The sequence below is a fragment of the Nycticebus coucang genome, chromosome 4 (genome assembly GCF_027406575.1).
Source record: "Nycticebus coucang isolate mNycCou1 chromosome 4, mNycCou1.pri, whole genome shotgun sequence".
Taxonomy (NCBI): Eukaryota; Metazoa; Chordata; class Mammalia; order Primates; family Lorisidae; genus Nycticebus; species Nycticebus coucang.
In genome coordinates, this window is record NC_069783.1 from 125,912,215 (window position 1) to 125,940,050 (window position 27,836).

A 27,836-nucleotide genomic window follows, 5' to 3' on the forward strand; every position below is an offset into this window, starting at 1 on the left:
ACAATCAAACCTAATAAAAGTAAGTTTGATAGGCTTATGAATTTACTTAATAATTAACATCTAGACAAAGGGTTGATACTTTTTCTGTACAGGGCCAAACAGTAAACATTTTAGGCTTTGTGGGTCATATGGTCTCTGTCACAACTACTCAACTCTGTGCTGTAGCATAAAAGCAGCCACAGGCAGTTCCTGAACAAATGTTCACGACTGTGCTCCTGTTCATTTACAAAAAACAGGCAGTGGGCTGGATTTGGCTCATGGGCCATGGTGTGCTGACTCCTGATCTTAACCACCCCGCTCCCACAGGACGTTGCACTGGGCCAGCACTGCTAGAGTATGGGGGATGAAGATGTAGGGGCGGCCATCTCAGTGCCCCTTCTGAAGTTCAGTGACTCCCAAGGTAAAGTAGGCCAGCCTGTGTCCTCCTTTAATTTACAGTCAGCGGACCTACAAGATTCCTTTAAATTTGTCAGGCTGTGACTCTGGAGGTTCTAAACACTGCTATCATTCTACCTCCAGTGCCTTCCCCGCCACCCCTGTCTGAACTTGGTGGCAACCCTGGGCGCAGCAGTGCTGGCAGCTGGTGATGAGAAGGCCAGAGACTCATCTTTTCAGGGTGTGTACACCCTGGGTCAGCCCTTTACCATCTAGGACGAAGGGAGTCAGGAAAGGAACTCTACCTTCCTTCTTCCTCCCAAACCCCTCGAGCTGCCTTTCCATTAGCTTTTTCACCCCCAAGGAAAATTTTAATGTCCCCTTTAGGCCAATTTTGTCTAAAATGCCATGGAGCAATTTGGTAATGTCTGCTAACATTTTTATATCCACAACCCAGGAATTTCACTTTTTCGGGATCTACCCTAGAGAAACACGTGATTGAGTGCATGTGGAGAGCTGTACGAGGACGTTCACTGCAGCCTGCTTATCTCCACAAGGAACTGGAAGCAAAGGGCTAAACAAACTGAGGTGTCTTAATATTGTGGGTACTACACAGCTCTAAAAGTGAGTAAGGTTAGCCATGGTATAATCCTAGCACTTTGGGAGGTTGAGGTAGGAGGAATGCTTGAGACCAGGAGTTCAAGACCAGCCTGGGCGACATAGTGAAACTCCATTTGTACAAAAAATTAGAAAAAAAAATTAGCCTGGTGTAATGGTACACACCTATAGTCCCAGATACTTGGGAGGCTGAAGCAGAAGGATCATTTGAGCCCAGGAGATTGAGGTTGCAGTGAGCTATGATTGTGCTACTACACTGGGGAACTGAGTGAGAAACCCTGCCTTAAAAAAAATAAAAGTGAATGAGGTTTGCAAATCATATATCTGATGAGAGATTAATACCCAGAATACATAAACTTACTAAAACTCAACAACAAAAAACCCCCAACCAACCCAATTCAAAAAAACAAAGGACTTGAACAGACATTTCTCCAAAAAAGATACACAAATGGCTAATATACATGTGAAAAGAGCCTTAATATTACTTATTATTAGGGAGATGTAAATTAACATGCCACTTCACACCCATTAGGATAGCTATTATCAAAAAAACAGCAAACAATCAAGTGTTGGCCATGACCTGCAGGTTGGATTATAAAATGGTGCAGCCTCTGTGGAAAACAGTATGGCAGTTCCTCAAAAAATTAAACAGAATTACCATTTGATCAAGCAATTCCAATTCCGGGTATTTATAGAAAATGATTGAAAGGACTTGAACAGATATTTAGACACCAAAATATTCACAGCAGCATTATTCATAATTGCCAAAAGATAGAAATCACTCAAATGTCCATTGACAGATGGACAAAGGGACAAACAAAACATTGTGTGTATGTGTGTGTGTGTATGTATGTATACACACAACGGAATATTATTCAACATTAAAAAGGAAGAAATTCTGATACACGCTACGACATGGATGAACCTTGAAAACACTAAGTACAGGGTGGTGCCCTGTGGCTCAAGGAGTGGGGCCCCGGTCCCATATGCCAGAGGTGACGGGTTCAAACCTAGCCCCGGCCAAAAAAAGAAAACACTAAGTACAGTTAGTCGCCTAAGGACAAATATTATATGATTGCATTTAAATGAGGTACACAGACATGTGTTATCTGAGATGTCAGTCAAACTCAGAAGCAGAACAATGGGGAATGGCAGTTATTGTTAGTATGTACAGTTTCAGTTTGGGATGATGAAGAGGTCTAGGGATGGACAGTGGTAACTGTTGTACAAGAATGTGACTATACTTAATGCCATTGAAGTATATGCTTAAAAATGGCTGAATTGGTAAATTTCATGTTATGGATATTTTACCACAATTTTTAAAGATGGGCAAAAGATATGAACAAGCAATTCACAGAAGACAAAATACAGAAGACCAATAAACTCACAAAAAAGAGAAAAATGAATGAGGTAGCACCACATGTACTGAAATGGACATTTCTTTAATACATATCACAATTTTTAAACATGAAAAACACAACACGTAATTTCTCTGGGTTCACAGAAATGTATCTAAATGTACAGAAAACTGGAAGGACATATTCATAGCTTCTTAGGAAGGAAGGAGGGAGCAGGATTGGAGTAGTGATAAAGGGATTTTTAGCCTTATCTGTAAGGCTTTAAGCTTTTACAAGGAGAGTTTCTTCCATGCATTCCTGTGTAATTAAATGTTATTTCTAAAAAACAACAACAAAATGAGGGAATTAAAAGGCAGAAGCAGAGAATGGAGCAGACACTCAAGGTGCAGCTGCCCATGGCTCTGCTGTCCAGCACTGGGTCCCATGAGTGAGCAGTGAGACGGCAGTGCTGAAGTCAGGGTGAGGACAACTCTTTCACTTGCATCATAACATCTCACGGGGACATTTCAGCTTTTCACACAAACTTTGGAATGGTATTCTTTCTTAAAACAGGTAAGTAAAAGCATTTAAATCACCTCTCATACAGATAACACACCTGCTTCATCAAGCAGAGATCACATGGAAAAGTAACCTCAGTGAAGCAAGATTTCGGGTGTTTTTTAACCCCCTCCCTTTTCTGTGACAGTGAAAGTAAGAGATACTTATTCAGATACTTATTATTGAAAGTAGAAGTAAAGAATTTAAAAAAAAAAATTTTTTTTTAAACTATCATGAAGTGTATAACACCCAAATGGGAGCTGCTAACATTTTGGCCTTTTTCTGTCCAGCCTTCATCTGTGAGAGTTTGTATCTTGCTGAAGTCCAATTATCATATTTTGTATCCTGTTCTTTTAATATAATAGCCTATGTCTGCTCTCAAATAAAAAAACATCTTGGAAAAATAATTCCTAATGGGTATATGCCATTGATTGCTTAATTACTCTCTATTGGACATCTGCATCTTTCTTTTTTGCACTTTTCATTAGGTGTTAGAGAGATTTGTACATACATTGTGTTTTTTATAATGACCATGGAGTGTTAACAGATGTTATGGAGAAAAAACAAACAGTTATATAGTCAAAAATGTTGGTTTAAAAATGAACTTGAGGTTATTTCTTATGACTTTTACCAATGCATGTTGTGACTCTCCAAGTTAAGGGCTAGTGTTCAGCCACTCCCAAATTTGTCTGTTTTTAGGATTCTACTTTCCAGGCTGGTTCAATTATAGTCCATATTACTATTTCTGTAAGACAGACTCCCTGACATAGAATTACCAGTTCAAATGGGATTAAACGTTTTGTAAGTTATTACTGTGTAGTTCCAAACTGTCCTCCAGAAAGATTGCACTGAGTTACACACTCTTCAGCAGCATATGGACACATTGTCCAATAGCTGGCCAAGGTTGTGAATTTTTTATTTTGCTGGCATGCAAAAAAAAAAGACATTATTATTTTCTTCATATCTCTCTTAATGATGGTAACATTGAATATTTGATTGTCAGCAATTTGTATCACTTTTGTGAATTACCTTATTTCCTAGGCTAAGGTACTTTTTTTTTTTTTTTTTTTGTAGAGACAGAGTCTCACTTTATCGCCCTCGATAGAGTACCGTGGCCTCACACAGCTCACAGCAACCTCCAACTCCTGGGCTGAAGCGATTCTCTTGCCTCAGCCTCCCGAGTAGCTGGGACTACAGGCGCCCGCCACAACGCCCAGCTATTTTTTGGTTTGCAGTTCAGCCGGGGCCAGGTTTGAACCCGCCACCCTCGGTATATGGGGCTGGCGCCCTACCAACTGAGCCAGAGGCGCCGCCCGCTAAGGTACTTTTTTATATATTAATGTTTTTTAAATCAGACAGTACTTCTTTAAAATATTTATGTGGCAGTGGATTTTTTTTCTCTTTCTTAAAAAGCTGTTTATTAAACTGTCAATTTTTTTTTTTTTTTAGACAGAGCCTCAAGCTGTTGCCCTGGGTAGAATGCTGTGGCATCACAGCTCACAGCAACCTCCAATTCTTGGGCTCAAGCAATTCTCCTGCCTCCACCTCCCAAGTAGCTGGGACTACAGGCGCCTGCCACATGCTATCATTGTTGTTTGGCGGGCCCCAGGGTGGATTTGAACCTGCCAGCTCAGGTGTATGTGGCTGGCACCTTAGTCGTTTGAGCCACAGGCGCTGAGCCTAAACTGACAAATTTTTAAATAAATGGTTCCATCTTTGATTTAAAAAAAAAATAGCTACTTATATCTATTGGGCTCTTAGTGTCTTTTTCATAATAATCTACATAATAGTTTGCCATAATAAGGCTATTAGATCCCCCTTAAATTCTCCACTAGTTACCTTTCAGGAGGTGCAATAGTGTTAAGGACAAATACTGTTGAGGCGGATGCTCCTTCTGATCCCTGGTGTACTGTGTGGTGAACTCTTCCAGCCACTTGATGAAAGCAGGGCAGGCAGACAAGCCTTGAAGCAGAGAGTTCATGAAGCAGGTATTCCCTAAATTGACAAGGCCAGGCACAAGCCCTAAAAAAGGTGGGGGGAGGAAGAAAAGAACAGCACCTCACATCTGACAAAATCTCTTTTCTCTCCCATTTTAGACCCTGAGTTTCTGCGCTATGGCCTTAAATTTGGAATCCTAGTCTGAGCTGGTCCCTATCCACAGAGATCCAGAAGCCAGGCCTTCTGTCCATGCCAAGGCCGGATCCCAGTACTGCAGATGTAAGCAAGAGAAGGACAGCTGTCACATGTTATTTCTGAAACCCATCATGGTATCTGGCACAGCTTGGTTCACACTAAATGTATAAAAAGACGTGGTAACCACCTCTTCCCTTTTTCCTCTCTCTCATTCTCTCATGTGCTTTCTTCTTTAATAAGAAGCAATGTTTCTCTGAACAAAAGAAAACAATTGTTCTACTGTTGCTTCACCCAGAACAATGATTTTATTCTTAACAATCACTGGGAAAGACATCACTATACCAATTCCAATCAGTCTTTCTGTAAATCTTATATACTTCCCTCCTCTGCTCAAAATCTTTTTAAAAAACTTTTTATTAAAAAGTTTCCAAACACACACAAAAGGAGAGAAAATGTATATAATGAACACCGATCATAACCATCCTTAGAATTAACAATGATCAAATTTTGCTACATCCTTTTCTTTTTCTCTTTGCCAAATTTTAATCAATATTAAGTAGTGCAATGTTTACAAAAGGGGCATTAAAAAATTAGGAAATAGATTAATGAAAATTGAAATTTTTACCAATTACTGGCAGTCTAGTTTGAGAGACCACAAATGAATAACATAATTAGTCAGCTGAACTACTGAAAAACACAACTGCTACATTAATAAGGCATTTGAAATTTTTCATTACAAAGCATTCCTCAAGCTCAAGTCTAGAGAGGTGCTGAAATAGAAATCTTTTTACTCCAGGGTGTACAATACTGAGTCAATGTATAAGTGCTGTTTTAAAAACTGAAGTCCTCATTTTAAAGATACAAGAGGAAAAAAAAAAGGACCACTCCCCTAACTTTTTGTACTATTTTCAAATAACGGGGTTTTAAGTTACACCTACCACCATGATACAATGGCCACATTCTTACCTTTTCTACGCTTCTTTCTTTCTGTAATGGGACCCCAAATAACATATATTCCTGCTGCAAGAGCAGCGGCAATTCCACCTAGAACTCCCCAGTTCTTCATGACTTTATATCTAAAAAAGAAAATAACTTTTACTGTCGTCCTTTTTCATGAACACAATATATAAATACATAGATAAGTAGATTAACATTTTGTCAAAATATATACAAGAATAGGATTATGGTCTTGAAAATCAGGATATTTAGACATTAGAATGTTTTTTCATGCAACACTGTTTTGTAGACATTTTTTTCTTTCTGAGTTTTTTTTCATAGACATTAGGATTTAAAACCTAAGTCAGAGTGCAACCTTCTAAAAGCTGCATCTCCCTCAGAGGAAAAGCGGGAATTTTCCTCCTACTCCACCACCACACTATCACCAGCCAAAGCTCAGACCTCAGGGCCTTTGCACTGCTGTTCCTTTTACCCAGAATGCTCTCCCCACCAGATCGAGGCTCAGCTCACCCCCCTACCTCCTTCATCTCCCTTCACTTCTCAAGAGGCCTACCCTGAACACACAATTGGAACCTGGACTCCTGGTCTCCTATTACCCATTCTTTTTCTTTCTACCATAACACCACCTTCTAACATAAAATTCACTATTCACAATCTATCTGAATAGATAGATAGATGTCTATCTCCCTCAACTGGAATGTAAAGTCCTGAGGGTAGGGATCTTTGTTTTACTCACTGACATATTCTAAGTATCTAGATCATGCCTGGCACACAATAGGTTCTCAAAAATATCTACGAGGTTGAGTGAATCCATAAGAAAATATACACAAACAGACTTCTCTTTAAGAATATTAAGCGGTGAAGGAACACACAATATTATAAAAGATGTGAATATTTATAAAATTAAAGATTTTTTCATTTCTAACTTAACTTGAACACTGAAGTCATTCTTTAGCTACAAACGAAGAAACATCACCAACAATTTAATACACCATTTTTATACAAAGTTATATATTTCCACCAAGTAAGGCAAACTAGATATGTGTGTATATCTATGTGTAATATATATCTGTACATATGTTACAATATCTTTTGTATTAACTTGGATGGAGGTGAAACATTCTTCTTGGCTCAGTGCCTAGAGCGCCAGCCACATACACTGGAGCTGGCGAGTTCAAACCCAGCCCTGGCTTGCCAAACAACAATGAATGTGGAAAATATTCTTATACCAACATTTAGATCATGTGAATATTGTTTTGATGTCAGCTCAGTAAATGTTAACTTAGTGAAGAGTCACTGGTGGTAATAATGACTCTGTCTTACAGTAGTTAGTTAACATTTTTCTGGTGTCATAGCTAACAGCTGGATTTCAAATAAATCTTTGTTCTTCTAAGACATATTCAATAGAATATGCACACAACTTGGTTAAGAAAGTGAGATGTCCAATTTACAATCACCAAGATGTCAAAACAACCTAAATGCCCATCAACCCAGGAGTTAACAAACTATAGTATATGTAGACCATGGAATATTACTCAGCCATTAAAAAGATGGAGACTTTGCATCTTTTGTATTAACTTGAATGGAGCTGAAACATTCTTGGCTCAGCACCCAGGGTGCCAGCCACATACCCTGGAGCTGGCGAGTTCAAACCCAGCCCTGGCTTGCCAAACAACAATGAGAACTGCAACAATAAGAAGAAAAAATAGCCGGGCATTGCAGGGGAAGCCTGTAGTCCCAGCTACTTGGGAGGCGGAGACAAGAGAATTGCTTAAGCCCAAGAGCTTGAGGTTGCTATGAGCTGTAACACCACTGGCACTCTACCGAAGCCAACATGGTGAGACTCTGTCTCAAAAAAAAAAAAAAAGAAAGAAACACATTTTTCTTAGTAAAGTATCACAAGAATGGAAAAGCAAGTATCCAATGTACTTAATACTAATATGAAGCCAGCAGGCAATCCAATACCCACCCACATAAAAGAAAAACTCAATTCAAGTGAGGGAATGGGAGAGGACAGGGGAGAAGGGAAAGAGATTGGTGTGCTCCCACTTAATGGGCACAATGTAAGAGTATATGGCACATCTCTTGGGTGTGGGACACCACTATAAGAGGGACTCTACCTAACAAATGCAACATTGTAACCTGGTTGTTTGCACCCTCAAATTAATCTGAAATTTTAAAAAGTGAGATCTCATTAATCTGGGTCAATTCTGGCTTTGCCATTTTACTAGGATGTCATTTCACCTTGTAAGCCTCAGCTTCTACATCTGTATAAGACAATCATGAGATCCTAACTCACAGGGGTCTTTGTGAGTATTAAATAAGTGCTAATACATAGTAGAGTACATAGTAAAAACTTAATAAATGTTAGCTTCTACAATTATTGAGTGTTACACTCTGAGGTTCATTAAGAAAGTTATTCTTGAGGTCTTTTAGTCATTGTGCTGACTTTTATAAAAATACATACCTGTATATGCACCAAATTGCCTAGAAAGGTTAAAAGGACCATCATTGAAGTGCTAAAGCACTTTACAAGTGCTTTAAAATTCCCTAGTCAAACATTAATATTTAAGGGTGCATACTCTACGCCTGGCACTGTGATAATCTTATCTGATTTTCAAAACAAAAACCTAGGAGTAGGTTTTACTTATGACCTCCTATTTTCATATATGAGGAAACTAAGAGGCCAACTTGGTCACAGTGAGGGAGGGAACATGGCTGTGAATCCATGCCTACCTAGCTCCCAAGTCTATGCTTAAAACCACAAAGTTCATGAGGGAAATTGACCAAAAGAGTGTTGAAGGGATAGGAGAGAAGACTTGCCCAGGTTCTTAGCACAGCAAGTGCAAAAACTCTAGGGACAAGTGACAACTTTGGAAATGCCAGTCCTATGCAAAATGACATCACCAGGAGAGTGATGGGGCCTGGGAATGGGACAGATCTGGATTCTCCTCTCCAATTCTGCTACTATCAGGCAGCTGTGGGGCCATAGGCAAAGCTATCCCAAGACCTATTTCTTGTCTACAGCAATGAAGGCACTGGACAGGACGGCCATGGAGGACTTCCATCCCTGTGATAACAAGCTGTTTAGACCTGCTTTAGCTCCAGAAGAAGCCAACCTCAGCAACAGGTCTCAGTCATTTGGCATCAGCACTGGAAGTGTGATGTTCAGATCTGAAGCCCGAAGCCCTTGGGAGGGTGATTTAACAGAGGGAAATGGGGGCCCTTACAGGATTGGCAATCCAGACAATTGAGGGTCCTAACAGAACTGGAGGGTCTTAACAGGCTGAGGACCCCTGTCTAGCTTAGGGATCCTTGCAAGATAAGGGTCTTTATTCACACTAATAATATTGGGGATCATGACAGCAGTGGGGGTCCCCAGCAGAACTGGGGAGGCCAACAGGAAAAGGAGTACTGACAAAATGGAGGGAGGGGTCTTGCAGGCCCTGGGCACTTACAGTACTGTAAGACCATGGCAGGACTGGGAGCTGGGCAAGACTGGGAAACCCTGGCAGTCCAGAAACTGATATGACTGTAGACCCACAAGGATTAGGGGTGTCCCAGAAAGACTGAGGAGTCTTGGCAGGCCTAAGAGGCACTGAGAGGAATGGGGAATACTGACAGAATTTGAGGCCTTCAAAATACTGGGGGTTGAGGGCTGGCAGCTCTGGGGACAATCACAGGATGGGGGAGGCCCCTAGCAGGGGAAGAAAGGCGCTGACAGAATTGGAGAGCACTGACAGTTGGTATTTCTGAAGGACCTGAGGCCCTGATAGGCCCGTCATCCCTCCCACCTCAGCGCTGGGCCTCCAACCTCACAGGACGCAGAAGGGGCGGAGTGCCCGGTCGGGTCCTGGGAACCCCGACCGGGGCATGAAAAGACCATCACAGGCCACTGCTAAGGACTCCAGTGCCGGCCTTTTCAGCCGCCCCGCCCCCAAAGGCTCACCTGACGGCTGCCCCGGTCCGCAAGAAGCGCTGAATGGCCCTGTCGGCCGTGGTCATGGCCGCCTCGGCCCGGGAACTCAGCATTGCAGTCGCGCCGGAGCCCCGCCGCCGCCCCCGCTGCCGCCGGACCGAGGGCTCCGAAGGCTCCCACGGCGGCGGAACCGGCAGTCACAGTCCCTGCTCCTTAGGGGAAGGTAGGCCGAAGGACGGGCTCCCAGGAGGACCGGAAGTAGCCGTCACCGGAGAGCAATAGAAAACGAACCACATCCTTGTCCTTTCTTCCCACGTAGCAACGGGCGCCAGCGTCGGTTGTTAAGGAAAGCCCAGAGGCCTGAGGCCATTTCGTTTTCAGATTTTGCCCAGGTTCCATCCTTCCATCTATAAGTACAGATGCCCCGATTCTAGAAGGGAATTCCTGGGTCGTGACTGGAATTTTTCAGTGTAGAGAGGGAGGTCCCCGACCGAAAGCAGGGTCAGGTCTATGCTACCCTTAATTTTTACCGTGGTCAGAGTGGAAAGGTCTTTAATTAGCACGCGGCCCATCTCTGATGGTGTGGCTAGAAAAACCAAGGACAGCCACCACTCTTACTAGCTATGTGCCTAGTACATTGCTCAGTGGGGCACATTTAATATTTGCACCAACCCTAATATTACCCACATTTTACATACCAGGAAGCCCAAGAAATGTCAAAGACACAGCTGGTAAGTGGTGGAATTGAAATCGGTAGTCAAGTCCGTGTGTCTCCAATAGAAATGTAACAGGAGACACAAAGGCGATTTTAAATTTTCTAGCGGCCACAATGAAGTAAAAAGCAAGAGAGGAAATTAATAATATATTTTAGTTGATCCAATATATTCAAAAATATGTCATTTCTACCTGGAAATCATTGATGAGATGATTTACCTTTTTTTTTTTTTTTTGTACGAGGCACAACTCAATTTAGCACCATAATAGCTCACAACAGCCTCACACTCCTCATGTAATCCTACTAGCTCTGTGTCTCAAATCACTGGGCTTAAAAGATGTGAGCCACTGTTCCCAGCAGGACCACCCACCATTTGTGTGAGCAGTGGCTACCATGTTGGATAGCACAGTTTATACAACATTCTGGGCAGAGAGATTTTGCTCTCCCTTTTACTCACTTTCCTCAACTCCAGACTGAATAATTGCAACTGCTTTAGTAAAGAAAGTAATGTGTTAGCTCAGTGGTTCTCTAATTTCGGTCTCAGGATCTCTTCGTATACTTAAAAATTACTGAGAGCTTTTGTTTATATGAGTTATATCTGTGCTTATCCTATTAGAAATTAAAATAGATAATTTTTGTTTTTTAAAAAATTAACGCATACAGGCATACATGTATTGAAGGTGTGTGGCAACCCTGACTAGAGTATGTCCATATGTGCCCTTTTTATAATTGCATATGTTTCTGTACATATAATGTATAGTGATCAAATCAGTGTAATTAACACATCTATAATTTCAAACATTTATCATTTCTTTGTGTTTGGAATATTCAATATCCTCCTTCAAGCTATTTTATACTATATAATATATTATTGTTAACTACAGTCATCCTACAATAGTGTAAAACATTAGAACCTATTCCTCCTATTTAGCTTTAGTTTTGTATCCTTTAACAAATTCTCTCTGTCCCTCCCTTCCCCCTACCTTTCTAGACTCTAGTATCCTCTAATCTAATTTTTACTTCTATGAGGTCAGTTTTGTTTGTTTCCACATAAAAGTGAGAACATGTAGTGTTTGACTTTCTGTTCCTGGCTTATTTACCCTAACATAATGTCCTCCACTTCTGTCCATGTTGTTGTGAATGACATGATTGTATTCTTTTTTATGACTGAATAGTAGTATTTCATTGTATATGCAGTATATGTCACATTTTTAAAATCTTTTTGTCTGTTGTTGGATACCTAGGTTAATTCCACATCTTGGATATTGTGAGTAGTGCTGCAATAAGTATAGGGGTGCAGATGTCTCTTTGATATAAATGATTTTCTTTCCTTTGGATAAATTCCCAGTAGTGGGATTGGTGGATCAGATAGTAGTTCTATTTGTTGTTTTTTGAAGACCCGCCATACTGTTCTCATCAGTGGCTGTAGAGTTCCCTTTTTTCTTTTTCTTTTTTGAGACAGAGTCTCACTCTATCCTAGTAGAGTGCCTTAGCATCATAGCTCACAGCAATCTCAATACAGGCATGAGCCACCACACAGGCCGGGAGTTCTCTTTCCTTTGCCACCCTTGTCATCATTTGTTATTTTTTCTCTTTTCGCCATTTTAACTGGGTGATATACCTCATTGTGATTTTAATTTGCATTTCCCTAATGATTAGTAATATTATTTTTTCAGCTGTTTATTGGCCATTTGTCTGTCTTATTTTTAAATTGGAATTTTTGTTTTACTATTGAGATTAAACAAAGACTTTAAATCTATTTTAAGTGTGACCAAAGAGCTAAATAGGAAACAAGATATGAAGTACTAAAGGAAAGAATAAGAACAATGTGTCACCAAATAATATTAATAAAGAGACAGAAATTGTTAAATGGAACCAAATTGAAATTTTGGAGTTGAAAAGTAGAATAACTGAAATGAAAAATTCACTAGATGGCTCAAAAGAAGATTTGAGCAGGCAAGAAAAGAAAACTGATGACCATGAAGATGGTCAACTGAGATTATCCAGACTGAGGAATAAAAAGAAAAAGGAAAGAAAGAAAATAGGCAGAGACTCAGAGGCCAGAGAGACACCATCAAGCATAACAATAGGCACAATGAGAATCTCAGAAGGAGAGGAAAAAGACAAAAAGGGGGAAAGTATTTGAAGAAATAGTTACCCCAAACTTCCAAAATTTCATGGAAAACAATCTACACATTGATGAAGTTCAATGAATTCAAAAGGAGGAAAAATTCTAAGAGATTCTTATCTAGACACATTCTAATTAAATAGTAGAAAATAAAAGACAAAGATAATTATGAAAGCAGAAGGAAAAGCAACTCTCACATAAATGGAATCCTTAATAAGATGAGCAGATGATTTCTCATCAGAAACCATGGGGACAGAAAGTAGTAGGATGGTATATCTGAAGTTCTAAAAGAAAAAAAGCCATCAACCAAGAATTCCATATCTGAAAAAAAAAAAAAAACTAAGAGATTTGTCAGTAGCAGACTTGCCCTACAAGAAACACTAAAGGGAATCCTTCAGGCTATAATGAAAGGGCACAGACAATAATTCAAGTCTACATGAGGAGGTAAAGAGCATCAGTATAGGTGATGATGGAGGTAAATATAAAAGATGATAAAAAGTACTTTTGTTTGTCATTCCTTTTTGGTTTCCTATCTGATTTAAAACACCATTGCCTAAACAAATAATTATAAATTTATATCAATAGGCACACAATGTATAAAGACATGATTTTTGTTAATAACAGCTTAAGGGGGGGTACAGTGATACAGAAGAGCAAAGTGTTTGTATACTATTGAAATTAACATGGCATTAATCCAAACTAAATTGTTATAAATTGAGTTGTTAATGGTAATCAACCACTAAGAAAAAAATCAAAAATATATAGTGAAAGAAAGACAAGGGAAATAAAATGATACAACTAGAAAATACATATTTAATGCAAAAGAAGATAGTAACAGAGCAACTGAGAAACAAAAAGATATAAGATAATTGAAAACAAATATTTAAATGTAAATCCTACATTATCAAGGATTACATTAAATTTAAATGGATTAATCTCTCCAGTTAAAAAACAGAGATTGGCAGAATGGATAAAACAAAACAATCCAACTATGTGCCATCTATAAGAGTGTCATTTTAGATTCATGTACACAATTCCTTAGCTCTGCACAGGTTGACTGGCTGCTGAATCACCTCTTCCTCTTGCTTACTTTACAGCTCTCTGGGAACACACTGCCTGAAGCATCAGTGTTTTATAAGAAAAGTTTTTGAATTTGTCTTTTGAGCCAGCCTTGCCGTTGTTCTCTCTTCCCTCTTTAGCCTCTAGTCATTGATTAAACATCTTGTATTTCTTGAAGGAATGAGCTCTGTGACCATGAAACTCTTTAAAGTTGGGCACCTTCACTTTTTTTAAAAGAAGAGATTAACGTCGGGTGGTGCCTGTGGCTCAGTGAGTAGGGTGCCGGTCCCTTATACCGAGGGTGGCGGGTTCAAACTTGGCCCCAGCTGAACTATAAAACAAAAAAATAGCCGGGCGTTGTGGCAGGCACCTGTAGTCCCAGCTACTCAGGAGGTCTAGGCAAGAGAATAGCCTAAGCCCAGGCGTTGGAGGTTGCTGTGAGCTGTGTGACGCTGTCTAGGGTGATAAAGTGAGACTCTGTCTCTACCAAAAAAAAAAAAAAGAGAGACGAGATTAACCTCCTAACGATTTCTCACCTTTATGCTGGTTCCTGGGGCACAGTTGAAAGGAGCACTTAACAGCAGCATAGTGCCAGGGACCTGGAAATAACTCCAGAGGTGCTATTCCACTAGCTTGGCTAGCAGACCCAAGACCTACCACCAAAGGTTTATTTTTCCTTTTAGATTTCTTTTTAAAAATCGGGTTTAAATTCTATTTTTTTTTGCATTTTTATTTTTTTATTGTTAAATCATAGCTTTGTACATTAGGTGTAATCAAGGGGTACAGTGTGCTGGTTTCATATACAATTTGAATATTCTCATCAAACTGTTCAACGTAGCCTTCATGGCATTTTCCTAGTTATTGTATGTAGACATTTGTATTCTGCCTTTAGTAAGTTTCACCTGTACCCATTCTAAGATGCACCCATTACCCTTCCTTCACCCTAACCTCCCCCCTCCCTTCCCCTTCCTTGGCCCTTTCCCCATAGTCTTGTGCTATAGTTGGGTTATGGCCTTCATGTGAAAGCTATAATTTAGCTTCATAGTAGGGCTGAGTACATTGGATACTTTTTCTTCCATTCCTGAGATACTTTGCTAAGAAGAATATGTTCCAGCTCCATCCATGTAAACATGAAAGAGGTTTACCTCTTTCTCCATCTTCTTTAAGGCTGCATAATATTTCATGGTATACATGTACCACAATTTGCTAGTCCATTTGTGGGTTGGTGGGCACTTGGGCTTCTTCCATGACTTAGCAATTATGAATTGGGCTGCAACAAACATTCTAGTACAGATGTCTTTGTTATATTGTGATTTTTGGTCTTCTGGGTATATACCTAGTAAAGGAATTATAGGATCGAATGGCAGGTCTATTTTTAGGTGTCTTAAGTATTCTCCAAACATCCTTCCAGAAGGAATGTATTAATGTGCATTCCCACCAGCAGTGTAGAAGTGTGCCCTTTTCTCCACATCCGTGCCAACATCTCTGGTTTGGGGATTTTGTTATGTGGGCTACTCTTACTGGGGTTAGGTGATATCTCAAAGTAGTTTTGATTTGCATTTCTCTGATGATTAAGGATGATGAGGTTTTTTTTCATGTGTTTGTAGATCTTGTGTCTGTCTTCTGTAGAGAAGTTTCTCTTCAAGTCCCTTGCCCACCCTGAGATGGGATCACATGGTCTTTTCTTGCTAATACGTTTGAGTTCTCTGTGGATTCTGGTTATTAGACCTTTATCGAAGGTATAACCTGCAAATATTTTCTCCCATTCTGAGGGCTGTCTGCTTGCTTTACTTACTATGTTCTTGGCTGTGCAGAAGCTTTTCAGTTTGATCAGGTCCCAGTAGTGTATTTTTGATACTGCTTCAATTGCCCGGGGAGTCCTCCTCGTAAAATATTCACCCAGGCCGATTCCTTTAAGAGTTTTCCCTGCACTTTCTTCAAGTATTTTTATAGTTTCGTGTCTTAAGTTTAAATCTTTAATCCAGTCAGAGTCTATCTTAGTTAATGGTGAAAGATGTGGGTCCAGTTTCAATCTTCTACAGGTTGCCAGCCAGTTCACCCAGCACCATTTGTTAAATAGGGAATCTTTTCCCCACTGAATGTTTTTAATTGGCTTGTCAAAGATCAAATAACGGTAAGTAGCTGGATTCATCTCTTGGTTCTCTATTCTGTTCCAGACATCTACTTCTCTGTTTTGTGCCAATACCATGCTGTTTTGATCACTATTGATTTATAGTACAGTCTCAGGTCTGGTAGCGTGATTCCTCCTGCTGTGTTTGTATTGCTGAGTAATGTTTGGCTATTCGAGGTTTTTCTGATTCCATATAAAACGAAGTATTATTTTTTCAAGATCTTTAAAGTATGACAGTGGAGCTTTAATAGGAATTGCATTAAAATTGTATATTGCTTTGGGTAGTATGGACATTTTAATAATGTTGATTGTTCCCAGCCATGAGCATGGTATGTTTTTCCATTTGTTAACATCTTCAGCTATTTCTTTTCTTAAAGCTTCATAGTTTTCTTTTGTAGAGATCTTTCACGTCCTTTGTTAGGTATACTCCCAAATATTTCATCTTCTTTGGCACTACTGTGAAAGGAATAGAGTCCATGACTGTAAAAAAAAAAAAAAGACAAATCTCTTTATGAATTTAAATCCGTGGGCTTCCTTTTTAAAATTAAGTGCCATTTTTATAACTAGTAGAATATTGTCTTGATAAAAATAGAATTTAGAACACAGTTGATTGTGGAACTACTTGTACATAGCACACGCTTTTTATTTTCAATGTTTCAGCCTAAGGGGCAGCTTGTCAGTCTCTATTCCTACCTCTGTCTTAAAATGTTCAATTTTGTTTTAAGAATCTGAAAGGGGAAACCATGATACATTGCTCTGATGTGAAATAAAACCCATCTGGCTTTTGACATACCCCCATTTCTCAGACAGATGGATAATGTGTTGGCTGAAGGCAATTGCCTTTATAATATTCCCATCAACCCAAGGATGTCTCAAAGATCAGAGATATAAACAAACATGGGCTGTAGTTTTCTTGGCTGATAATCTCATCCAGCTATAACTTTATAACAAGGGTTCTCAATGTGGTCCCCACAAGCAGCATCAATCACCTGAAAACTTCTTCGCAAAGAAAACTCTCAAGCTTTATCCCAATCCTGATGAATTAGAAACTATAAGGGTGCAACCCAGTGATCTGTGTGTTAACAAGCCCTCAAAGGGAATGCTGATGCACATGCAGCCAGAAGGCAGGGAATACCACTACACCAAACTTGCTACAGGCTGGCTACAGCCTGGGCAGTGTGGGAAAGACTGCTGCAAGGCCTCAGAGTATAAACCCAGAGAGAAAGGCTGGGGGAATTGTACTCTCCTTTCCTCCCAAGAAACTGATAATCCTTTTATGTGAAATCTCTCAATTTAAATGTTGGAAAGAAATTTTTTAAAGTAAGTATATATTTATATTAAAGAACAGCTTTATTGATATATAATGCATATAACCATCCAAGTCACCACTTTAAAGTGTACAATTTAATGTTTTTTAGTATATTCACAGGGTTGTACAACTTTCACATCTAATTTAAAGCATTTCCCCCCTAAAAGAAATCACGCACACATTAGCAGTCAATCCCCATCCCCATTTCCTACTCTTACTCTTAAGCAACCACTATTCAACTTTCTGTTTCTATAAATTTGCCTATTCTGAACATATCATATAAATGAAACCATACAATATGTGGGTTTCTGTGGCTGGGCTGTTTCACATAATGATGTTTTCAAGGTTAATCCGTGTTATAGCATAAATCAGCACTTCATTTCTTTTTTTTTCTTTTAGACAGAGTCTCACTATGCCACCCTCCAGAGAGTACTGTGACATCACAGCTCACAGCAACATCAAACTCTTGGGCTTCAGCGATTCTCTTGCCTCAGCCTCCCAAGTAGCTGGGACTACAGACGCCTGCCACAATGCTCAGTTATTTTTTGTGTTTGTTGCAGTTGTCATTGTTGTTTAGCTGGCCCAGGCCAGGTTCGAACCCGCCAGCCTCGGTGCATGTGGCTGGTGCCATAACCACTGTGCTATGGCCGCCGAGCCAGCACTCATTTCTTTTATGGCCACCCTCCTGGATGAGATTATCAAAAAGTAGTTCATTGTGTGGATATACCACATTTTATTTATCCATACAGATCTGTTGATCAACATTTGATTTGTTTCCTTTTGCCTATTCTGAAGAATGACATTTTGAATGTTTGCATAAAAGTTTTGTTGTGGAGTATGTTTTTTATTTTTCTTGGGTATTTACCTAGGAGTGATATTGCTGGATTATGTGGTAATTCTTTGTTTAAACTTTTGAGGAACTGCTGAACTGTTTTCCACAGTGGCTACAAAATTTTTACATTGCCACTAACTATGCAAGGGTCTCTATTTGTCCACATCTTTGCCAATACTAGTTATTGTCTGTGTTTTTGATTCTAACCATTCTAGTGGGTGTGAAGTGGTATCTCATTGTGGTTTTGATCTGCATTTTTCAAATGACTAGTGATGTTGAATGTATTTATTGGCCATTTATATGTCTATTTGGCAGGAATGTCTATTCAGATACTTCACTCATTTTCATTTTATCTTATTATTATTTTATTTTAGTTTTTGAGCCAGGATGTCTCTCTGCTGCCCAGGCTGGAGTGCAGTGGCATGATTATAGCTCACTGCAGACTTGAACCTCTGGGCTCAAATGAACCCCTGCCTCAACCTCCCAAATATCTGGGACTACAGGTGCATGCTTCCCTGTCCGGCTAATTTTCTTTTTTAGCATTGGGGTCTTGCTATGTTGTCTAGTCTGATCTCTAACTCCTAGCCTCACGTGTTCCTCCTACCTTTGCCTCCCAAACTTCTGGAATTATAAGAGTGAGCCACTATGTCCAGCCTTATTTTTAGTTTGAGCTATTTTTTTATTATTGAGTTGCAAGATTTTTTTCTGTATTTTGAATGCAAGTCTCTTACTAGATATGTAATTTGCAAATATTTTCTCTGATTCTATGGGTTTTCATTTCACTTCTTTGATGGTATCATATGCAGTATAAAAGTTTTTAACTTTGCTATAGTCCAATGTATCTATTTTTTTCTTTATTACTTATGCTTTTGATGTCTTGTCTAATAATCCATTGCTTAATCCAAGGTCATGAAGATCAGCTCCTGCGCTTTCTTTTAAGAGTTTTGTGGTCATAACTTATAAACTCAAAAGTTATTCTTTTTACCTCTTCAGGCAACTCAAAACACATCTCTATAACACATTTGGCTCAGGGTTGTAAAGTAATCAAGGTTCGCTGAGACAAGATTTTCCCAAGTCGCAGAACTTCCAGTGCTGAAACTGGGAAAGTTCTGGGCAAACCAGGATGAGTTGATCACTCTACTAATCTGCCACTTCTGATATAAACTATTATTCTGGATTCCCATGAATTAAAATAGATCTTGGATCCCTCCACACCTGGTGAGACTGGTTTGTTTCCATTCAATTTAACAAGCATTTTTTGAGTGTTCCCAATACAAAGCTCTGGGGCTGAATGTAGTGAAAGATAGAACAGTGAATCAGAACTGAATTTTTTGTTTAAGGCTATTCTTAGAGTTAAAATTTTTTTCTTTCTAAAATAGTGCTGATTTGCTTTCTGACTTTTCAGAGCTATTCCTTTTGCTTCTGCTGATTCATGGAACTCTAAGTGTAAGTGGGTTAAAAATGGGTGGACTGGTGATCATTTAGCAAAATTTTTTTTTTTTGCAATTTTTGTCTGGGGCTGGGTTTGAACCCACCACCTCCGGCATATAGGGAATATGGGGCCAGCGCCCTACTCCTTTGAGCCACAGGCGCCACCCCACTTAGCAAATATTTTAGGAAACATGCTAAATGTAGGAAGCCTCTACTTCCCTATTTTTTTAGGGAAAATTTAACATAAAACTCTATACTATAAGGAGAAGTCATCATATATTTGAGTCCTTACAAAGTCATCTTACAAGGTGTTATGTTAATTCTTTTTGAACCACTGTTCTTTAAAAACATGTTATTGTAAGCCAAGTGTTTTAAAGATAATTTTTAAAAGGCAATACATAAGTGGTTAAGCTGTGGCAATAACAAATACAAATACGCATAAGTGAGAAAAGAATTGTCTTAGTATTATAAAGAATGGTGCTCATGGGTTAGCCTAACATTTTCAGTTGCATATTTTTTATTGTGGTAAAATATACATAACACTAAAATACCCTTGAACTATTTATTTATTATAGTAAAAACCACACAACATAATGTTTACCATCTTAATCATTTTTTTCCTCAGACAGGCTCTCACTCTGTCACTAGGCTGGAGTGAAGCAGCCCGATAGTAGCTCACTGCAGCCCCAAACTCCTAGGCTCAATCAATCCTTCCACCTCTGCCTCCCAAAGTGCTGGGATTACAGGCGTGAGCCACCATGCCAGCCATCTTAACATAATGCTAAGTGAAACAAGACACACACAAACGGATAAGTATTTTGTGATTGTACTCATATGAAGTACCCATAATAGGTAAATTCGTAGACACAGAAAGATTAGAGATTAGTAGGGACTGGCAGGAGGAAGAAATGGGGAGTTATTGCTTAATGGGTATACAATTTTTCTTTGGGAAGCTGAAAAGTTTTGGAAATAGATAGCAGTGATGGTTATTTAACATTGCAAGTGTACTTAATGTCACTGAATTGTACACTTAAAAATGGTTAAAATGGTGAATTTTATGTTATATATGGGTATGGGCTGAGTATTTGCATCCCTATAAATTCATATGTTGAATCCCTAACCACCACCCTCCACCCCCATGTGTATTTGGAGACAGAGCCCTTGGGAGATAATTAGGATTAGATGAGGTCTGGAGAGTGAGGCCTCCATGATGACACCACTGCCCTCATAAGAAAAAACACCAGGGACCAGGTATGGGGGCTCATACTTAGAATCCTCACACTTTGGGAGGCTGGAGGATCGCTGGATTCTTGAGGCCAGGGTTTAATACCAGGTTGAGCAAAAGCGAGACCCTGCCTCTACAAAAAACAGAAAAATTAGCCAGGAGTGGTGGTGCACACCTGTAGCCCTGGCTACTTGGGAGGCTAAGGCAAGAAGATTGCTGGAGCCCAGAAGTTTGAGGTCATAGCAAACTATGATGATTCCGCTGACAACACTGCATTCTAGCCTGGGTGACAAAGTAAGAGCCTATCAAAAAAAAAAAAAAAGGGAAAGGGAAGGGGAAGGGAAAGGAAAAGAGAAAAGGAGAGGAGAGGGGAGGACAGGAGAGGAAAGAGGAGATAAGAGGAGAAGGGAGAGGGGACGGGAAGGGAGGGGAGGGGAGAGGAGAAGAGAGGAGAGGAGACATGGTACAAAGAGGCTGCTTTCTTTCGCTATGCTTAGGCCATATGAGCACACACTGAGAAGGTGGCCATGTGCAAGCCAGGAAGAGGGCCCTTACCAGAACCAACCATGCTGGTTGCTTGATCTCAGAGCTCCCAGCCTCTAGAACTGTGATTTTAAAAATTTGCTTTTTAAGCCACCTAGTCTATGATACTTTGTTATGGCAGCTGAGCTGGCTAATACATATATATTTACCATGATAAAATCATTTTTAAAAATCATGGTAATATCATCTACATGGCTGTAAAAATAAACCACTAAATTTACAATTTTTTTAAAAAGACACTATTCTATTTCTTTCCATCCCACCCTCAGTCTTTCAGCTGCCTGTTTTTGTAATTTCTGGCATATTTCTAGATAAGATGCTTACATGAGTAGTTTTTGTTTTCTCAATTTTGGATACCTTTTGTTGATTTCCATAAGCTTGATAAGAACTTAGTTTTCCCTCAACCGTCATAGCCAGCTAATATTTTGAGGGAGCAGAAAAGATATTGGTGGGGTTGGGAAAGAGAAACATAATAACAGACAAGGTTCTCCAAGAAAAACAATAGGATGGATATATATATATAATATGTATACCCTTTCCTTTACCTCCATGTGAACATTCAATCAGAATTCTTATACTTCCTGCCAGCTGCCATCACAGGTCATTTTTGTAGTTTTCTGTCATAGGATGTCATGAAAACTTCTTTTCTCTTCATTTGTTCACACTTGATCAAAGTTTCTACTCCAGGTTGCTGGGAAGCTTTTAAAAGTTAACCCAGGCTCAGTGGTCTCAGCCTCCCACCTAGAAGGTTGGGTTCAATTGGCCTGTGATTAGTCAGGTGATTCTTATGAGCAGCTTAAACTGAGAACTATTCATTCAACAACTGTTCATTGAGAACCTTCTAGGTGCCAGGCACTCTTCAAGGACTTGCACATGTCAAAGCTTATGGAGCTTAAGTTCTAACCAGGGGCGGGAGAAGTTTTCTGTCAGAGGATGTCATGGGACGTGACAGGGAGGAAGTGGGAGGACGTCCAGGGCGACCATTGAACTGGACGGGAAGGATCTTTGATTCCCAAGAGTCAGGGCTGTAGAAATTTCTCAGTAATGTTTGTCGAATGAATGAATGATTGATCTTTGACCTTCTCATACTTAACTTGCATTTTTTTCTTGGTTCATTTCACTAGACCTTCAGCTCTATGATGATAATGACACGTCGAATTGTTCTGTCATACCCTCAGTGACCATTACAGTGCCAGCACACAGTAGGTGCTTAATAAACAGTACTTAAATGCATGAATACATTAAAATGCATACCTGTATTTGTCATAGCAGCCTGGATTTCAATAATATTATGCCGATTATCATTAATTAATCCCTACAAATAAACATTTGGAGAGGCATCGTCAACCAAAGCTGCTCATTGGCACCTCGACAGCCATTTCACAGGCTGGCTTGTCCTATAAGCAGCCCAGTAAAGCACCACCGGCCGCAGAAAGCCTGTAAACTCCTCGGAGCAGAAGGGCTCTCCCCGCCCCCTCTCCCCGCGCAGCCTGCTCTGCCCTCCGCCTCCTCCTCTCCGCCCACTCTCGCCGCGGTCTCCTGGCGGCGGCGGCTTTGTCTCGTGGGCTGGTCCCCAGCGGCTTCCGCCCCTGAACAGCGGCTGCCAGAGGGAGGAAGCGGCGCGGGAGCTGTCCGGCATCCCGGTGCTGAAAACCCCGAGGGCTCTTTTTCCACCACTACCTTTAAGGGCCATGAAAAGGGCTCGCCCTGGCGCAGCGCGGACATGGAGGAGGACTTATTCCAGCTAAGGCAGCTGCCGTGAGTGTCATGGGGGCGAGAGAGAGGCAAGCAGGCTTTCTTTACAAAACGGAAACCTGCAGGGGCGGGGGCGGGAGGAGGCAGCTCTGCATGGGTTCTTGAATTTAGTGGGAACTGTTTTCAGAAGAAGGAATTAGGCCTGGCGGAGACAAGCCATTTTCCTTCCCCATTAGACCAGCGTCTCTATCTCTGACTCAATTTTTTTTCAGATCTGTCAGGACCTTATGGGGAGCCATGGGTGTTATGCTTTCCCCTTTAATTGGTCTTAATCCTAAAGGGATTTTGAGGTCTGTGCTTTAAAAAAGCATTAGCTGCGGTTTTGAAATGTGGAGTGAATTGATGAATCCACCCAATGACACCCGTCCTTTCCAGCCCTTCTCCTATGCTGTGAAATTCCTAATTCTTCTGCAAGGTCTTTCGGAAAGGAAGGATACTGATGTTGCAAACTGATTTCTAAAGAGCTGGGATTCCTTCCTAGAGGAGAGGCTTGAGCAAAGTCCTGCTGTTTATGAAGTGTGTGAATGAGAGGACTGAGCACTGTTGCTGAAACCTCTTGCCTTCTTCTGAATGAAAGGTTTTTGTAACAGCTACCTAGAGTGAGACTCAACATCGGAACATCAGTATACACTCCTTTGAGGATGGGGGATTTTTAAGAGATATCAAATTTGCTCTAAGAATCTTAAGGGAATGTAACCAAGCAATGGAAAGGACAGTGGCCTTGTAGAGGGGCTTTTTCCTACCACAAGTAGATGGTGATTTGTTAAGCAAATTCCAAGAAAGACCATTAAAAAAATTTTCTAGTTGTTTTATTTATTTTTAGAATCACTAGGCATTTGGATGGCAGAAGTAGATGCACTTTAAAAATTAATTATTGTTTGTATGTATGTATTTTCTTGATTTAAAAAATGTTTGTTTTTTTTTCCCTCTAAGGTACTGAGGAAAGTGACTTTTAGTGTGACTTATATGGTTCTCTGAGGCTCTTAGTATGGAAGGGGATCATAATGTTTACTTCACAGTATAAGATTAATGTTTATTTTAAAATTTTAATTCATTTAAAATTTATTTTTAAACTTTGGTTAATTGATCCACAGATAGCATATCTTATTATGTAACACAGCATTATTTCATGAATGCTAAAGGATGCTGAGTTATAATATCTGGAGGTTGATGTATGAGTACATAAAAATGTAAATGTCTGATTGCAACTCTCTCAAGGAAAACCTAACACTTTCATTGAAATAAATATGATTAAAAAATCAAACTATTATCCCAAAATTAAAAATAATTCAAAACAAGCAATATGAAACCAGTTATTCAGAATAAGTCTACATATTGGAACTGTGGTTTTTCTGGGATAAATTTTCCAGTAATGTCAGAGCATGTGAGCTTTACAAAAGACTCATGTATATTTCACCTACTGATATATAGACCAGACATTATCATGACAATTCCTTCTTTAATTAAAAAGAAGTAAAAATTGGAAGAGGTTTTTACTTGTTTAAATTTAAAAATTAATTTAGTTTTTATATGAATATAATACAATGTACCAATAAGTAAAAGTAAAATCCAAAGAAAAATCCAAGAATAAAAAGTTAAGTCTCCTTCTCTTCAAATCCCAGTCCTATTCTCCAGAGTTAGATTTCTTGATTATTCTTTCTGATGATTTATAGATATATATACATATTTTGTCTATTAGAGAGACAGTTGTGTACTGTTTCAGTACATTGGCTCTTGAATCAGAGTTGGGTTCCTAACTCTGCCACTTCCTGGCTTTGTGACTTCAAGTAAGTAACTTAAGCTTTCTGAGACTTAGTTTCCCTAACTATAAAATGAATATCATAAAAGTACTTGATTTATAGAGTTATTGTGAAGACCAAATGAGATAAGTTGTGCTAAATTCTTGGCAGGCACAAAGCACTCAATGCACATTAATAATATTAATAATAATATTATTATGCTACATTTGAAACATCATTTGTAAAAACAAAATGTGGGTTCATAATGCTAGACTCTCCAAAATTATAATCTGTGATCCCCCAATCTACATTTGAATGAGTTTAAAATTAGCTTTGATATGTATTGACCTCAATTTCTGAAAAAGAATAAGCTAAAAGTAATGGCCACGTGAATCTGAGTGGGTTACAAGTCACGACTTAGATATTTTTTAAACCACACCCTGAGTATATTATGTACAGATTGCAGGCAGAAGATTTACTGTGAGCAATATAGTTTAAAAAATCAGAGTGCCTTGTAAAGGCAAGAGTGGACTTCGGAATAGGCTCAGTCTGATGGGAGACCAAGTGTTAGTAGATTATAAACCACTAAGTAGTTTACAAGGTTGGGAGAAGGGGTAAATGGGTGAAGGCGTTTAAGAAAATAACCCTATATGCCGAGGGTGGTGGGTTCAAACCCAGCCCCGGCCAAACTGCAACAAAAAAATAGCCGGGCGTGGTGGCAGGCGCCTGTAGTCCCAGCTGCTCGGGAGGCTGAGGCAAGAGAATCGCGTAAGCTCAAGAGTTAGAGGTTGCTGTGAGCTGTGTGATGCCACGGCACTCTACCTGAGGGCGGTATGTGAGACTCTGTCTCTACAAAAAAAAAAAAAAAGAAAGAAAATAACCCTTCCTTGCAGTTAGGAGCACCTTCTCACAGCTCTGGGACGGTTCATTTGAGCCCACAAACAACCCTTGTCTTTCACTTGTTGTCTACGCAGGAGATAGAACCATGTACAGGAGATTCAGGAGCCTAGGATTTTACACCCACTGCTGCCTTACTGTGTGCCCTTGTACAAGTTAGACTTTTCTAGGTCTCTCTTTTCTAGGATGATTTATTGAAAGCTAGTTTGTAGACTACATTGATTCATTGCTTCATTCATTCATTCAATCACTAATTTGCCTTAACACCATCCTAAGTAGAAAGGATTCTACAACCGAGTAAGGTAAAATGGTTATTGACCTTAAGGAACTCACAGTCTAGAGCTGTAATGCCCAATATGGTAGCCACTGGCTACATGTAGCTATTTAAATTTAAACTTAAATTCTTTTCAATTATGTAATTTGTGTATGAAATGACTTATACAGTATGATTTATCATATAAAATATGTAAAATTTAAAAAATCTGCTCTTCAGTCATGTTCATTAGCCTCATTTCAAATACTAAATAGCTATGTGTGGCTAGTGGCTACCATATTGGATAGCATAGGTCTAGAACATTTCCCTAATTATAGACAATTCTGCTGGACAGCACTGGTCTTATGGGAAAGATGGACACTGAACACATCATTGCACAAATAATTATGAGAATTGTCTTAAGTGGTATTAAGAACTAGTGCAGGGCAGGGCCTGTGGCTCAGTGAGCAGGGCGCCGGCCCCATATACCGAGGGTGGTGGGTTCAAACCCAGCCCCGGCCAAACTGCAACCAAAAAATAGCCGGGCGTTGTGGTGGGCGCCTGTAGTCCCAGCTACTGGGGAGGCTGAGGCAGGAGAATCGCTTAAGCCCAGGAGTTGGAGGTTGCTGTGAGCTGTGTGATGCCATGGCACTCTACCGAGGGCAATAAAGTGAAACTCTGTCTCTACAAAAAAAAAAGAACTAGTGCAGAGTGAGGGAACTAATTCTGGATAGGTGAGGGTGCAGATCAGGGAAGGCTTCCTCAAGGCTGGTAACATTTGAGTTGAGCCCTTGGAGATGTGTAGGAGTCATCCAAGAAAAAAGACAGAGCAAGGAGCATTCCATCCAGGGAGAGGGAAGTATATGGGTAAAATCTTTGAATTAGAAATATGTTTGGTGTGCCTCAAAATAAGACAATGGAGCATCAGGAACAAGAGACACGCGGAAAAAACTGCAGAGGACAGCAGGCACCAGGCTATACAGGGCCTCTTATTGTGTGACAATGAGTTGGGACTCCACCCTGCATTTCTTGAATACACTTTCTAACAGCCTCGTCCTTTATGATCGAGCTTAAATCCATACGTTCAATGAATCTTCCCCTGATTTCTGTTGGGCTTAATCAATAGAAAAGATGAAACCTTGGGGTCTGAGTTGGGCAGACTTGGGTTCAAACTCTGGCTCTGGCTCTCCACCACCAATGCTCAACACAGCTGGGTGGCCTCAAGCCAGTGGCTTCCCAAAGCTGGGTGCTCAACTGCAAAGTTGGGCTAGTGATAGCATCAGGGAGATAAGCACTGTGAAGCTCTCGGCACAGTGCCTGGCTCCGAGCAAGGGCGCAGCTAAAGGTGCTGGCGTTATTCATCTTTCTCCACTCTGGATTTGTTTCCCTAATAGCCACCTTGTTAAGGTAGTAAAGCACTGGGAATCCATAGTCTCCTTTGCAGAACATAAATGAATATGTTTGGTTTTGGAGTGAAAGCATGTGTGTGAACTTGAACTCTTCATCTTTCTTCCACCTGCTCCTCTCTCAGCCTCATGTATCTCGATTGTTGGTAACTCCATCCATCCCATTAGGGCCAAAAACTTTGGAGTCAACTTAGACTCCTCTTCCTCTCGCACTTCATTTTTGCCCAATCAGGAAATCCTACTGGGCCTGCCTCCAACCACTTTTCTTGGCTGCTTTCACAACCCCCTAGTTCAAGTCTTCATCCTCTCACAGGGTTGGTTGCAATGGTCTCTGTGCTAGTCCCCCCACTCCTGCCCTTATCTCTCCACCACCAATGCTCAACACAGCAGTCAGAGAGATTCTTTAGAAGTCAGATCACATCCTTCCTCTGCTCAAGAACCTCCCATGGATCCCATCTGACCTCATCTCTTCCATTCTCCCACCCATTCCTGCTGCTGCAGCCACTCTGGCCTCCC

At 40.1% G+C, this 27,836-nt stretch overlaps 2 protein-coding genes across 4 annotated transcripts in view; one reads left to right on the top strand and one right to left on the bottom strand.

The window, feature by feature from the left end:
- Positions 1–10,135, bottom strand: part of USP30 (ubiquitin specific peptidase 30) — a 37,093-nt gene extending 26,958 nt beyond the window's left edge. For 2 of the 3 annotated variants that reach the window (XM_053588583.1, XM_053588582.1), the window contains exons 1-3: positions 9,928–10,135; positions 5,988–6,097; positions 4,728–4,910 (exon numbers count right to left, since the gene is read on the bottom strand). In XM_053588583.1, the coding sequence (XP_053444558.1) occupies positions 4,728–4,910; positions 5,988–6,097; positions 9,928–10,010 (376 nt within the window). In that variant the 5' untranslated portion in view covers positions 10,011–10,135. The remainder of the gene's footprint in view (positions 1–4,727; positions 4,911–5,987; positions 6,098–9,927) is intronic. The other variant, XM_053588584.1, reaches the window with a different exon arrangement.
- A 12,502-nt stretch (positions 10,136–22,637) lies between these two features.
- Positions 22,638–27,836, top strand: part of SVOP (SV2 related protein) — a 115,312-nt gene continuing 110,113 nt past the window's right edge. Inside the window, exon 1 of the mRNA XM_053588592.1 lies at positions 22,638–23,028. Coding sequence (XP_053444567.1) covers positions 22,994–23,028 — 35 coding nt within the window. The 5' untranslated portion in view covers positions 22,638–22,993. The remainder of the gene's footprint in view (positions 23,029–27,836) is intronic.